The sequence below is a fragment of the Sorghum bicolor genome, chromosome 7 (genome assembly GCF_000003195.3).
Source record: "Sorghum bicolor cultivar BTx623 chromosome 7, Sorghum_bicolor_NCBIv3, whole genome shotgun sequence".
In the NCBI taxonomy this organism is placed as follows: domain Eukaryota; kingdom Viridiplantae; phylum Streptophyta; class Magnoliopsida; order Poales; family Poaceae; genus Sorghum; species Sorghum bicolor.
Window position 1 is genome coordinate 38,347,470 of NC_012876.2, and position 15,465 is coordinate 38,362,934.

General features: G+C 49.7%; 1 protein-coding gene across 2 annotated transcripts; it reads left to right on the forward strand.

The window, feature by feature from the left end:
• On the forward strand, positions 1,750-13,051 carry LOC110437015 (mediator of RNA polymerase II transcription subunit 19a-like). Of its 2 annotated transcripts, none has more exons than XM_021464992.1 (7): positions 1,750-2,133; positions 2,423-2,495; positions 4,501-4,787; positions 4,870-5,112; positions 5,200-5,254; positions 5,347-5,487; positions 12,506-13,051. In XM_021464992.1, the coding sequence occupies exons 2-6, from the start codon at positions 2,450-2,452 to the stop codon at positions 5,367-5,369; spliced, it is 654 nt and encodes a 217-aa protein (XP_021320667.1). In that variant the 5' UTR covers positions 1,750-2,133; positions 2,423-2,449; the 3' UTR covers positions 5,370-5,487; positions 12,506-13,051. The 2 variants fall into 2 exon arrangements, with proteins under 2 accessions (XP_021320667.1, XP_021320668.1); XM_021464993.1 differs by having other exon boundaries at positions 12,512-13,051.

Sequence of the window (15,465 nt, forward strand, 5' to 3'; positions counted from 1 at the left end):
TTGGGAGGTGCCGATGCCATGGGAGCCTTGCCTGTCATGTCAGCCACTTGAGATGTTCCAGGAGTCTTCAACATCATCTATGGGGGCATACCATAACCCCACCTGTTGGGAGGAACAGACCCCAACATTGCCGATGCCAATAGATCCGTGGCAAGCTTGATTTGCTCATCTGAAGTTGATGGATTGGTTGTCATCGGTGTAGATTGCACATTAGTGAGCCCTAGTGTGCTTGGAGGAGTAGTAGTTTCTGTACCCGCAGCGACCATAGTAGCAGATGGAGTTGTAACAACTGGTGATCCTGGCTGATGATAGACAGGGCCCACATAATTTGGTGGCAATTGTGCCTCTTTGAAAGTTCTAGCCACGGCATTGAAAACCGTTTTGGACAGCACACCAGCTTGGTTGACCAAGGCACGGGTGATAGCATTGTCGACCATGTCTTGGAGTTTACCAGGATTGGCTTCAAAAGTGACCTGCCGAGGCGCCGACAGTGCTTCCTTCTAGATTACTTCGCCGCTCCTGTTGATACTGAAGGACTTCAAACATTGTTGCTTGTAATCCTCCATAACTTTTGCAATAGGTTGCTTCTGCTCATCTATGAGATTGGCTTCCGTCACAGGGATGACGTTCTCGAGGTCGAAATCGGTATTCGACATGTTGATCTTGATCTTGAACTTGTCCCACTGGGCGTGCCAAAAGATGTGTTGGTGCAAAAACTGATCTGCAAGCACAAAGGGCTAATACCCGATTCAAACGTTAAGGCGTGCTATCTGATTTGACCTTACTATCGGCAAAGGTGATAACTCGAATACTTTAGTCCTGACAACAGCGATGCGCCCGGGTGTCACGACCAAGAGGTATTCACGCGGAACTCGAGAATACGCCGAGCTTAAGTCGACGAATTCCTAAGAACTCGTAATAAAAAAGAAAAATATGACGAAGTCGTCAAAAAAGTAGATGCTGAAATATGAGTAAAAACTTGTGTTTGATTGATTGATTTATTTCTCATTACAAAGCCCTAGGGTCTACATTTATACCCTGCTCAAAGAGCTACAATCAAACACGACTAGGACTCGAATTCCAAACTAAACAGAATCCGCGTACAAAACGAATTTAAATAATTAAGAAAAATATAAAACTATCTCCTTGTAACCGACCGGGACACCGCCACAGATCAATCGGCAATCCCCATGCTTTCCCTCAGAACCATCGGCAAACCTCCTGTTATGGCCATCGGCAAACACCAATACTGATCATCGGCACAAACACGGCACCACCTCTGGACTTAGTCACATTCAATTGTTTCTTCATCGGCAATCACCCCTATCGGCAACTTTCCTGCAGACTAGTTACCGTTGCTCCGTCTGCCGATCCGATCCTCGAGTACATGTCTAAAAACGGTGTCAACAAGAGGCATCAACACGACATGAATAAAAAAAATGGACGGAGGATTAGAGGGAGAAGAGGAAGAAAACCAAACTGACGGCAAAGACGGCGGGCGACAGCAAGAAAAAGAGAGGAAGGAAGAGGGAGGCGGTAAATGGCAGGAACCGGGGAGGTAAACTTTTAGGAGCTTCCCGCCATCTTTTTGTGCACGGAATCACCAAGCGCGTGCGTGAGCACCATCACCGAACGAGCCAGACTGAGGAGGAACGAAGAAATCAAGCGTTCTTTCTCGGCTAGGGTCAGGAAGAGAGTTTTGTACGAGGTCAGCTAAGCTAGGAGGACGCGAAAATTCCGAGATGAGATGCATGTACGGGTGGATGCCGGTACCAAACACGGCTGCGCTATGCGCCTATGCCCACCTCCGGTTCCTACGGGAGATGTGAGCCTAACATTTCAATTCAACGCACACTAGCAGCCACTAGGGCATTCAGCCACATCAGTCAAGCCACACACGACACCCCGCACCGCCACACGCCGCGCGGCCGCGCGGGGATCGGGACTTCGTCGCAGTCGCTCCCGGCTCCCGGCTCCCGGCTTCCGGCCGCACCGCGGTACCGCCCCACGCCGTATGCTGTCGCCCGCAGCACGAGTCCCCGGCCGGCACTCCCCTCCTAGACCCCCCACCGGCGGCGACTCTCCCTCACCAATCCGGCGTCCACACGTCCTCCTCCTTCAGTCCACTCCAGGGTGAGCTCCAACCCTAGCTTTACCTCCGTTTCCCGTGAAATTCGATTTGGGCAACTAGGGTTCTATGAAGTTGTTGTATATGGTTAGATCAGGTGGAAGATGTACAATTTTAGTCACTGGCTGTTGAAAAACGAGAGACATGGTTACTTCTGCTCTCTAGTAGATGTTCCGAGCCGATTTGTCTTTTTCAAAGCATCGCTACTGATTTGGGATTTTTTTTGAAGCAAATTACTGATTTGAGATTGTTGTTGTACTTTTATAACTTGCTAACCTGATTTTGTATGCTCAGGTCACGTATATTGGTTTGGTGGACAATATGTCAAGCTCTAACCAGATGTGTTCTGATGGCAAGTTTGGGAGAGGCAAGCGTTTTGGTTCTTTATTCAACTCGTCTTACTTTTAACTGAGAAAGGAAGTACTGTAGAGTTCCAGGCTATCTTTTGAGGTAGCATGTTTCATAAATTTCCCAAATGGTTAAGTTTGGAACTACTTTTGATACAAACATAGTAGATAAATTAATAAAGGAAACAGATAGACTTATGTATGTTTTGATTTACGATAAATTTTTAAGTTTGGAACTACTTTTGATACAAACATAGTAGATAAATTAATAAGGAAACAGATAGACTTATGGATGTTTTGATTTATGATCAAGGCACAAATTGACTTGTAGATATTTGCAAATGTTGCAGTGATGGTGCTCTTGCTAAGGCAATTTCTTGTTAGGTTCATGGTCTTGCTATCCTCTATTGCACTATTGGTGCTGATGGTAGCTTTTGACAATGCCATGTAGAATTTTGATGTAGCTTGACTTCAACACAATCAACTTTGTACTTTAATTTTGCAGCCCTGGTGGCATTTGCATTGGACCTAGTCCAGGGGACCTTGTTAATAATGCACCTTTTTGATACAGCTAATTAGGGCAACCGGATTGTGAATGAAAAGTACACCAAACAATAAATGCAGGTTGCCGGCCATAAACATTGCGCAAATACACCTTAGGAAAAAAACACTTATGGCCCACCGTAGAGCTTACTGTGTGGCAATGATAAGGAATTAAAAAATACTTCTCTTGTCTACCTCTCGTTCCATTGGGCTGTTGTGTTGGCTCTCTAACCCGGAGCATATGCGGAGCTAAATAAGATGACGGCCACAGAGGTGTGGCACAGCTCTATGAAGTGCCAGGCACCACAAGATCTGATTCCAGTTGGTTGAATTTGGTCATGGTGTAGACAGAGACGCTAGAGACTTGACCCAGGTACTGGCATGGTGGCACCTCCTGATCCGATTGCTTGAGGCTTGATGTGATTGGTGGGGAGGTAAATTCGGTGATAAGGACCTTCACTCAGCCAGAGAGTAGCTCAATCTGGCAGCCGAGAGCTCGATTCTATATGTAGCATCTCCGACTCCGATTTTGGTGGATGGGTGTCACAGCCATGGAGAAGCAGGGGAAGAGGTCCCTGTATTCAGGGAAATCACTGGGAAGGGAAGGGGTAATGGGAATGGGAACAGAAAGAGGATCCTGTCGCTGGGGAGCGGAAGCAGAGAGGCGCTGCTGCTGTAATGGTGCAGGAATGACAGGGTGTGTTTGGTTTGTCTGCTCCACTCATCCTGCATGGGCAGAGCCATATAAAGCTGAGTGAGAAGTCTGAAGTCTGTTTGGTACTTTGGTTGGCTGCATGCAATTGCATGAGTGGATACAGGCTGTCGAAATACGCCCAAATCGAGCTTCACTGCCTGGCTAGGCTGAGTGGATACAGTATGAGGGTGACGGGCCCACGTGTCAGTCTCACAGGTTAGATTGGTTGCATCGCTCATGCAGGAAACCAAACAACACCGTTTCTTTTTGGCATCCGCCCATGCAACTCAACCAAACACCTTTTCTAAAATACGGTTCCACTCAGCCTGCATCTCCTCAGCTAGGATATACGATGCAAACCCCATCCATCAACCAAACACACCCATAGATGCAGAAGGTAGGGATGATTGGAGCTATAGTTTTTTTTTTTCTATTATATTATGCCTTGTGACCTGCCAACAATCTTCTTTGAGCGATACAAGTTGTGACGGAGGAGGTAATAAAGCTCACTTTATCAGGTGGCCCCACCCCTATGATCATGTTGACCATAAGTTTTGTGCATGCCCTTAGGGGATTAGTTTTTGATCTGTTACACTGGCACCATGTATGCCATTGGTATCTTGGTGCCTGTAATGATATTAGAGGTTCTATGTAGTATATTAGAGGCACAAAGCATCACCGTTTTGTAGTCTTTGACTCCAAGAGCCTGGATCCTTGTTATTCACAATTGCTAATTCTATTGCCCAGAGTAGATACTCAACCGACCATGATTTCTTTCGGTATTTCAGGTCCTCGGGAGCTTAGTGGTGCTGTGGACTTAATTAGTCGCTACAAGCTGCTGAATCATCATAGTTTCTTTTGCAAGAAACCTTTGCCATTGGCAATTTCAGATACAAATTATCTTAACAATGTTGTGGGCGACACAGAAATTCGTAAGGGGGAAGGGATGGAGTTGGACCAACTCTTTCAGAACTCATATTCAAGTGAGAAGACTGCTTATATTCAGCCATTTGACATGGAAACACTGGGACAAGCATTTCAGCTGCGAGAAACTGCACCAGTAGATTTGCCTTCTGTAAGATATGTTCGGTTAGAATTTTATGTCTTTGATTATATTGACTCTTCTTTATTACTGAAGTAATCTGTACTCAAAACAGGCTGAAAAAGGTACACCAACCATATCTGGGAAATCTAAGGTCAAGTCCAAGGATAAAGTAAAGAAGCATAAGAAACACAAAGAGAAAGATAGAGACAAGGAGAAGGAGCAGAAGAAACACAAACATCGGCATAAAGATCGGAGTAAAGATAAAGATAAAGATAAGGACAAAGACAAAGAAAAGAAAAAGGACAAGAGTGGGAATCATGATTCAGGAGGTGATCATTCGAAGAAACATGAGAAGGTTACCTGATCTATCCTATTTATTTTAGATATGAGCTTGTCTGAACTGAGGATTTCTTGCTTTAATATTTTCCATTTATTATTTCAGAAGAGAAAGCAAGAAGTAACTGGAAGTTCGGCAAATGTCCAAAATCACAAGAAAAGTACTGTGTCGTATATATTATTTTATCATATTTTCATAATTGAAATAAATATTTCCTAATCTTGCCATTTTGTCCTTGTTTGTTTATGACAGCGCAAAAGCACAAAAATCAGTGAAATGTATGATGGACTTCGTTAATTGGCAGCCGTGCATGTCTCTCTTTTAGTTCAACTCCATTTATGTTGTTAATGAGTGGCTCTAAAGTGTTCCTTTTCCACATCTCTTCTGGCAAAGGTATGTGCTTCTTAACCTCTTGTAGTCTATTTGTTAATTTATTTGGATATGCTTAATCGCGTGCTATATATAACTTTATTTGCATGATTTTGGGCATCTTATTCTTCATTTAGAGCCATATACTTCCTTTTTTTAGTGAAGTTTTGCCTTTAGAGTACATAAGTATGATTAATGTTATATAACTTTATTTGCATGACCAGCTGTTCTTCATTTGCAGTTTGGCATAGATTAACTAGTCCAGTACATAGTATGTTACTCTAATAAAAATAAGATGATTATTCATTATGGGTATTTTCTCACAAAGAAAACCAGAAAAACAGATTAGATGATGGGAGAATTGAAAATGAAGAGATGATAACTGTGCAAAATAATAAAAATGGATGTCATAGTTCTTTATTTTTTCCTTGGACATGCAGGAGTTGTGCATCATTATATTAAAAAGAGTAAACTCCACTGGTGGTCCTCAAGCTTATTTTGTTGTGCCACCTTGTCTTGGTCTCTAAACTCCCAAATCGACCATTTAATTCCACAATCTCTATTCAGGTATCAGATCTAGTAAAATGGATCTAGCCCATGCTCGTATACTATTGTGCATGCTGACATGTAGGTCTAGCCCATTCTCCTCTCTTCGGCGTGGATTGGGGAGACGCACATGTGGTTTGTGAAGGTGTTGCTGGAGGCTCGGGTGCTGTGGCCCTACCACTGCTTACCTCAGTGGAGAGGGAGCATGGCACAGGCAAACCTGCAGCAATGACGAGGAGCTACTGGCGGCGGCACATGGAGTTGTCGCTCGTGAGCTGGGGCGCCTACCATCGGGCGCTGGGCGAGACGCCGACCCGCCTCCACGATGTTTCGTCGACTGATCCACATGCAATTAGAACGAGATGCGCCGGTGCCTCACGTGGTTCAGCTTTGGCTTCGTCATTGGCGTCGACATCTTCATGCTCACCGAGTTCACCGTTAAGATCCCCATGAGTGGCGGCTTCTTTGCATACCTGTTGAGATCCCATGGCCATCATCGGCACCGGCTTTCATGCCCATCAAGTGCAAGGATGACAGTTGCTTTGATTCGGATGTGTGGCCAGGGGCACAACCCACTTAGCTGGGGTGGCGCTAGCATGCTTTCCCTGTCTAAGCAGCTGTCAGGGGCGCGGTGATCCAAGGTAGCAGGCCCTCGACTACGGAGCTCGTAGTCTTTGGCCGAGTCTTCCAGGGCGGAGGTTATAACCCTCACGGCCGCCTGGGCCTAAGCACGAGAAGGGGAGAGGGAGATTGGTAATTTGATCTTGCTTAATCCTCAATAATTCGAGTACGAGGCATATAAGGGCCAATCAGCCAACTAATATTGGAAACAAACTCCTAATTTTCCTCCTAGCCACTAGGATCGGGCCTGCCATCTCTGTCCGCGGTAAACGCGGCTGCTGCGTCGCGCGCGGCTTCCTCGCGCTCCGCGGCCCGCTCTGCTGCCCTGCGGACGTCGCGCGCCCTGCGGCGTCTCGCGTATGCCGTGCCCCACATGGCATCTCTCCCCTCCTCGCGAAGCAGCTCGTCCTCGAGCTGGAAGAGTGGGAATTGCTCGTGGAAAGTATGGAGGTCCTCCCAAGTTGCAGACTCCGGTGGTTTGCCACGCCAATGTACGAGCAGCTGGCGTACTCCGCGCGCCAGGTGAGCTCGCTCCACCCAAACAAGCTTTGGGATCACCACTCCATGGTGGATGGGCGGCAAGGTTGGTGGGGTCGACGGAGGCATGTCGACGAACTTCTTCAGGACGCTGACATGGAAGACGTCGTGGATGCGCGCCTGTGGAGGAAGAGCCAGGCGAACCGCAACGTCATTGATCAGCTCCACGCGGTATGGCCCGATGTAGTGTGGCTTCAGCTTGCCCGTGGTCGCTTAGGGTAGAGAAGACATGGTGCGTTGACGGAGGCGAAGTAGCGCCTAGTCGCCCACTTGGTAGGACACTTGGCGATGGTGACGGTCGTAGTAGCGCTTATGCACCTGCTGCGCCTGCTCCAGGCGGTAGTGGACGTCGGCGAGGAAGGCAGCGCACTCCTCCATGTCACGAGCCAGAGCGGCCACGCGAGTCTCCCCAGGCTCGTATGAGCGGAGGGTGGGCGGGTCACGGCCGGAGACCACGCGGAACGGCGTCTCCTGGAGTGAGGTCTGGTAGGCCGTGTTGTACACGTACTCGGCCCAGGGCAGCCACCTCAGCCACTGTCGGGGGCGATCTCCTGTGAAACACCTGAGGTACATGACGATGACGCGGTTAGCGGACTTCGTCTGGCCGTCAGACTGAGGGTGGAAGGCGGACGACATGTGCAGCTTGGTGCCCATAAGCCGCATCAGCTCGCGACAAAACAGCGAAGTAAACACTGGGTCACGGTCGGAGACGATAGACTACGGCATGCCGTACAGGTGCACGATGTCGTTGAAGAACGCCTGGGCCACGGTCTCGGCGGTGTACGGGTTCGCCAGGGGGATGAAGTGGCAATATTTGCTGAAGCGGTCGACGACGGAGAGGATTACCGACTTGTCGTTCACCCGCGGCAAGGCTTCCACGAAATCGAGGCCGATGTCGGCCCAGACCGCGGTGGGAACTGGCAGCAGTAGGAGGAGGCCGGCGGGGTGGAGGTGCTCCGTCTTGTACCGCTGGCAAGTGAGGCATTGCCGCACAAAATCCTGCACACACTGACGCATGTTGGGAAAATGAAAGTCACGACGAAGGCGATGCAGCGTGCGCTGGACCCCTCATGTCCATCATCGTGGATCGCGGCCACGATCTCCTGCAGCAGCGGAGACGACAGCGGTATGTACAGCCGGCCGTCGAAGGTGATGAGGCCGTCGGTGATCGCCCACGGCGTCGTCCTGGTGCCCGCAGAGAGCTCGTCATGCACTGCCACCAGTGCCGGGTCCAGAGACCGCCAGGAGTGCGCCCACTGAGGAGTCATCGGTGTCTCGGCGGGAGAGAGCGTCAGCCATCGTGTTCGTCGCGCCAGGCTTGTACTCCACGGTGAAGTCGAAGCCCAGCAGCTTGCCGACCCAGTGATGTTGCGGGATCGTGGCAAGGCGCTGGTCGAGGAGGTACTTGAGGCTGTAGTGGTCCGTCTTGACGATGAAGTGGTGCCCCCAGAGGTACGGTCGCCAGTGGCGTACGGCGAGGACGAGGCCGATTAGCTCCCGCTCGTAAGCCGCCAACGAGCGATGGCGTGGAGCCACAGGCCTACTGAAGAACGCCGATCGGGTGGCCCTCCTGGATGAGTACCGCCCCGGAGTCGTACGTGGATGCATCACACTCCACGGTGAAGGGCTTGGTGAGGTCCGGGAGCGCCAGCACCGGCGCTGACGTCAGGGCCCCTTTGAGGGCGAGGAAAGCCGCGACGACGTCGTTCCAGGCAAAGCCTTCTTTCTTCAGGAGTGCGGTCAGGGGGGCAGCGATGGAGCTGAAGTTGTGGACAAACTTCCTGTAGTAGCCTGCGAGGCCCAGGAAGCACGACCCACGCCGAGGTGGGCTGCGGCCATTCATGGATGGCTTGGACCTTGGCAGGGTCCATGGCCACGTCGGCCGCCGAGATGATGTGGCCGAGGTAGCCGACGGAGTCGACGCCGAACGAACACTTGGATCGCTTGACGAAGAGGCGGTGTTGGCGTAGGAGGGACAGGACGACGCAGAGATGTCGCAGGTGGTCGGCCCAGCTCCTGCTGTAAATCAGAATGTCGTCGAAAAAAACAAGGACGAACCGACGGAGGTGGGCACGCAGCACGTCGTTCATGAGCGCCTGGAAAGTGGTCGGGGCGTTGCACAGCCCGAATGGCATCACCAGGAACTCGTACAGGCCGTCATGGGTGCGGAACGCCATTTTGTGGATGTCCTCCGGCTGCATTCGCACCTGATCGTACCCCGACCGCAGGTCGAGCTTCGTGAAGAAGCACGCCCCGTGAAGCCCATCCAAGAGCTCGTCGACGACGGGGATGGGGAACAAATCTTTGACGGTGAGGGCGTTCAGAGCGCGGTAGTCGATGCAGAAGCGCCAGGAGCCATCCGCCTTCTTGACAAGGAGGACCGACGACGAGAACGCCGAGTCGCTGCGGCGGACGATGCCCTGCTGGATCATGGCGGAGCATTGGCGCTCCAGCTCGTCCTTGTGCGCCGTCAGGTACCGGTATGGGCGGATGGCCACCGGCGCAGCGTCTGGCTTGAGGATGATGCTGTGGTCGCGGCTGCGGGGCGGTGGCAGTCCCGTGGGCTCGGCGAAGACATCCTCGAACGTGGCCAGCAGCTTAGCGAGGAGCAGCGCGCTGGTCACGGTGGAGTGGAGCTGCGGTGCGATGGCGCTCGGCACGCCGGTCCAGTGCACCGGGCGCCCTTGAAGCTGGAACGCCATGGAGGGCGTGGTGAAGTCCTAGACCACCGGCCCGAGGGTGGCCAGCCACTGCGAGCACCACGTCGAAACCTGCAAGTGGCATGACAAGCAGGTTGATGTTGAAGTGGGCGCCGTCGATGGCGACTAGAGCCGTGCGGATGACCTCGGGGCACGAGACCCGCTCGCCGTTGGCCACGACGGCAGCGAGTCGATGACGGGGCTCCACGGTCAGCCCTGTGCGTCCCGCTGCCCCGGCGGAGATGAAGTTGTGGGTCGAGCCGCTGTCGAGGAGGGCGACAAGGGAGGTGGCACCACTATGACGGCGAGCTGCATCGTGCCTCCGTAGGGCACGTCGGCGACCGCGTGGAGGGAGAAAACAGGGGCTGCCTGGTCCCCGGCCTCGGCCGCCGCGTCCGCCTCGTCGTCGTCGATCTCCACGCTCTCGAGGAAGAAGATGCGTTTGTAGAATCTGTTATGGCCGCGAGAATACTTTTCATTACAGTTAAAGCAAAGCCCTTGGCGACGCCATTCCGCCATCTCCTCCTGGGAGAGGCGTTGCTGATTACCTTCGCCACGGCCCTGCTGGGCAGCCGCTGGAGGGGGGGAAGCGCCAGCTGGGGTGGCGGCGTTGGGAGTGCAGGCCGCGCGCGGGCGTGGGAGCGATGCCGCGCTGGGGCGCCCGAGCCGGGGGAGGTGGCGGCCGTTCGGCCTCCATCAGCTCCACCTGCCGGGCCAAACTCATGGCCGCCTCGAGGGACTCCGTGTTGTGAATGTGGACGGCGTGGCTGAGCGGCGACAGGAGTCCGCTGGTGAAGAGCTGGACGCGCTGCCCCTCGTCCAGCCGGCCCGCTCTAGGCAGGAGGGCCTGGAAGCGGTTGGCGTACTCCTCCACGGTCCCTGTGCGCCGGCATCCTGCGAGCTCGAACAACGGTGTGGAGCGAAGGGGAGGCCCGAACCGAAGGTTCAGGAGTTCCTTAAATCGCCCCCAGGTCGGCGTGCCGTCGTCCTCCTGGAGCTGCGTGTACCAGAGCTGCGTGACGTCGTCCAGGTGGTAGGACGCCATCCACACGCGCTCTTTCGCCATGGTTCGATGCTGGCGGAAGTACGACTCGCACTTGTTGAGGAAAAGCATCAGATTAGTCGTGCCGTCGAAGCGGGGAAAATCCCACTTCTTATGCTTGGGCGGATGGTCCGAGAGCGGACCCTTCGGGCGGTGCTTGCCGCCGTCGTCGAACGAGGACGTGGACTTTCTCCTTCATCAGCGCCATCTCGGCCTTAAGGGTGGCCATATCGGCAGTGAGGGTCTTCATAGCGTCCAGGACATCGGCAAGCGTTGGCGCGACCATGGTTTGTGTGTGGGAAGCAGAGGCGGCAGAAGTAGGGGATGGCGGCGCGGCAGGATCGGGGTGGGCAGCTGCAGAGGAGGATTGGGTGGAGCGGGTGGGAGAGGATCGTCGAGACCTTGATACCAGGTTGTCAAGGGCCCGGTGATCCAAGGTAGCAGGCCCTCGACTACGGAGCTCGTAGTCTCCAGCCGAGTCTTCCAGGGTGGAGGTTATACCCCTCACGGCCGCCTGGGCTTAAGCACGAGAAGGGGAGATTGGTAAATTGATCTTGCTTAATCCTCAATAATCCGAGTACAAGGCATATAAGGGCCAATCAGCCAACTAATTTTGGAAACAAACTCCTAATTTTCCTCCTAGCCACTAGGATCGGGCCTGCCATCTCGGTCCGCGGTAATCGCGGCTGCTGCGTCGCGCGCGGCTTCCTCACGCTCCGCGGCCCGCTCTGCTGCCCTGCGGACGTCGCGCGCCCTGCGGCGTCTCGCGTACGCCGTGCCCCACATGACAGCAGCTCACACTGCCACCAGCTCTAGCCAGCTATCTTGGCATGCACGATGCATGGCCATCCAAGCCTAGGGCGACATGTGGCCTCTGAGCAACTGAGAGGAAAGAGAGAGGAAAGATGGAGCTCAGGGGAGAGGCGAGAGGTGAAAGCTCATGTTAGTATGCCACATCAGCCTACGGGCAAGGTTCTAGACCTGCTTGGACTGGCTCTTAGACCCGAACATAGATTGAGGATCTAAATGGACGATTTGTGAGTTTAAGGACCGCGATGACACAATAAACAAGCTTGAGGACTGCCAGTGGACTTTTCTCATACAAGCATGTTACTATATGGTTCCTACAAGAGGATTGACCAAATAAAGAAACTACGGCCAATGACATATAAGTAGAATAATTATGGCTAAACGCTACTGAGGACTTGCCACCTCCCTACACCACAATTGGGCTTCATCCCTTATGTTCTGCATAACATCATTGACATTTGGAAGCTCCCTCAAAAACACAAATTTCTATGCTTCCAAATGTGCCTAGCCACTGAAACAACTAAGGAATTGAAGCCTTTGTGAAATTTTGCACTTTGCTGTTTTTATATTTCACGGTTTTTAAATTTCTTTGCATTCATGTTGTCATTGTCTTTCTTGTTTCTAAAAGAGTTGTTTTGGCCACATCGTTATCATTGAAATAGTGCGATGAATTTGTTGAATAATGTTCAACAATTATGATTTGAATCTTTATCTTGAGATAAAAGCATACTATTCTTGTTTCGGTGTACCACGTGACCAATCTAACAACACGTGTTTTATGTCATAGATGCAGTTATTGCAGATGGAAAAATATTCAATACTACGCTGCAACAGAGGAAACAAGATACCTGTATTGACGGAATATGATTCGTGTACTATTCCTTGGGGAGCCTGAACTTATCATATGGAGTTGTAAATTATTTTGTCATTTCGACTTATGTTCACTTCATCATTATTGCCTTGTATGATCATGTAATTCAGAGACCGCAGAGCCAAAGGTTGGCTGGGGCTTATGTGTAAGCCTAGGACTATATTATTTATTATATTCAATAGGGGGCAGCGGATAAGTTGCCCATGATGATCCAAGAAACATGTGTTGTAGCTGTATGAATACTTCCTATCAGCCTCGTATGACAATCAGTCGAGTTATACCGGTAGTCAATTTGAAGACCGTGGCGTCCCAAAGTTGCAGCAGTGGAACTGAAGCTACTCACGTCGCTGCTCTATTTATGTATGGGTATGGCCTTAAACTAGGTGGGCTTTGGAAATTTGTTCTACTACTAGTGCTCGTCAACGATGAACCTATTTATTTGTCTACTTCCTATGTTCTAAATGTGGATTGTTCTAGCTTTTCTAGGTACATAGGTTTTTTTTTTGGCTACGTATCTTGATATATAGTATGCGCTATATAGTATCTAAAACAGTCAGAATAATTTATAATTTAAAGTGGAGGAAGTATAAATATGGAGAGTATATATCCGCATTCTCATGATTTTGTCACTGTTACAAGCAGCGCGAAAGAAGCAAGTAAATCAGATGCTGAAACCTTCAGAGCCCAAATAGTCACGCACGGGACACGGCTGATGGTCTCCAATGTAGAGAGCCGTATCATGGTATGAAGTACTTCTATCTAGAAAAAGACATAATCCTGTCATAGTATTGAGGAAGCCATTCTGAGTTTAACTAAATTTATATAAAAGGTTAATATTTATGATACTAAATAAGTATCATCACTTTATTTGATTTTCTATCTATTTTAACAGTATAGTGCCATAACTATTTATAACTTTGTTTTTTATAAATTTGATCAAACTTTGAATAGTTGAGAGAGGGGGGAGCATGAATCGTACCTTTTTTCAAGCTTATTTGCCGAATCAGCCAGCCATTCAGCAATATTTTTCTCTCACAATAAATCAACAGTATTTTTAGTCATGGATTTTCAGCGAAGTGAACAACTAGAAAAGGGTCATGTTGTACAATTTAATATAATTCTTATTCAGGGTATTTTATGGAAGCTTCTCAAGGACCATTAACTTCTCTTCCACTTGAAAATCGGGATTGTCTATAAGCTGTGGTAAGGGCACGTGCAATGGAGAATGCAACTCATGTTAGCTTTAGAAAAGTAGAGTCCCATCTAGTCATTGACAAGTTGAAATAAGCACCCATCTAATGTATAAGGGTTAATTAGATTTGTGCCATTATAACTTCATCGTTTTTGAAGCACACCATTACTATTCAAGAAACTATGCCAATGCTATTATAATTCTTGCGAAAGCTAAAATATGCCATTATATATGTATGTTGTGTCTTTGGGCCCATGTACATGTGTAGGAAAATAATTTTTGTATGAACCAAAATGCCTCTCACACTCTATCTCACTTACAAGCGGGTCCAATGTTTCATCCCCTTCCTCTGTCCTAATCCTTTTCATGGACATAGCACGTGCACGGGATCTGCTAGCCAGTTTCCCAAACTGGGTAGACCAATTTTTTGAGGATTTCAAAAAATACTGATCGTATAAAAAATATCAACCAGGTGGGTTTATCAAATTGTCTAGGCCGGTCAACAAGTGTGTGATCTGTTAGAAATTGAGTCACTGATTGCTCGCAATCACACTCACAAACACAAGAGCAAATACACAGAGATATAGAGGAAGAGGGAGCTCTGTATTTCTTTCACCTCTCATTATTCTTCCTTGTTACAATGGTGGAAGAGTATTTATAGGAGAGGAGGCTGTAATCTATAGTGTGTGAAAGCTTGAATTTCCCTTTCCCTTTTATTAATTTGGCCACACTCAAATGGCTTTGTTCATACACTGTTTTGGTCTTTGCAAAGACTTTGAACTTCAACACTCCCCCTTGGCCAAATTTATGTTATGTGTATGCCTCGTTATAACCCCCCCCCCAAAATCCAGAGGGAAAAAGGGTAGGAGAAAAGAGTACGTCACACGCATCGTTTATGTTGCACCTATTGCCTTGTTAAAAACCTTGCATGAGAAAACCCAATGGGGAAAAACTCATCAAGGGAAACAAAGTACAATAGTTGATGTTCGGATCAGTCTTCAGGACCGACTCGTTATCTTCAAGACTACGGTCATGGATTATATCTTTGGGGCTGGTCTTCCCCTAAACCTTGCAACTCTCTAAGCCGCCTCATACTAATTCCATGGACACACCTATATAAGCTAGAGGCAGGTAGAGATTTTGTGGAAAGATCTGTGAGATTTTCGCATGACCTTGCTTGCAGGATATTTATGTCCCCGCTCTTCTAGAGCTCATGGGGATAAAAAGAATTTTGGAGCAATATGCTTTGCAAGATTACTCTTGACATAACCATGTGCATTGTTGACACCAAAAGTGGTAAACTGATATACCGCAAGCGTACAATAGTCAATATAGCCTTCACCGGGAGTATTCCAAGTATCGTGATTTCCACGGGGAACATGAAGTGAACTAACTAGGCTTCTAATTGCTAGGGGCATTGCACCGGCACCTTCATCCCCTTCAAGGCTAATTGGCCCTTGATGGCCCAGATCGGCATCGTCGAATGAGCAGGGCCGTTCCTGATCTCACGGCGAGGCGTGAGAGACCGAGAGGCCAAGGAAGCGTGAGCAGCAGGCCATGGGGAGGTCAGCCGATCCCTAGGGGGATCGGGTGAGCCCACTGAAAGAGCATCTAGGCCCCTAGTGATTTCGGTGATTAATGACAATATTGATTACTATGACTAACGTGTGTTTTGTAGAGGCAA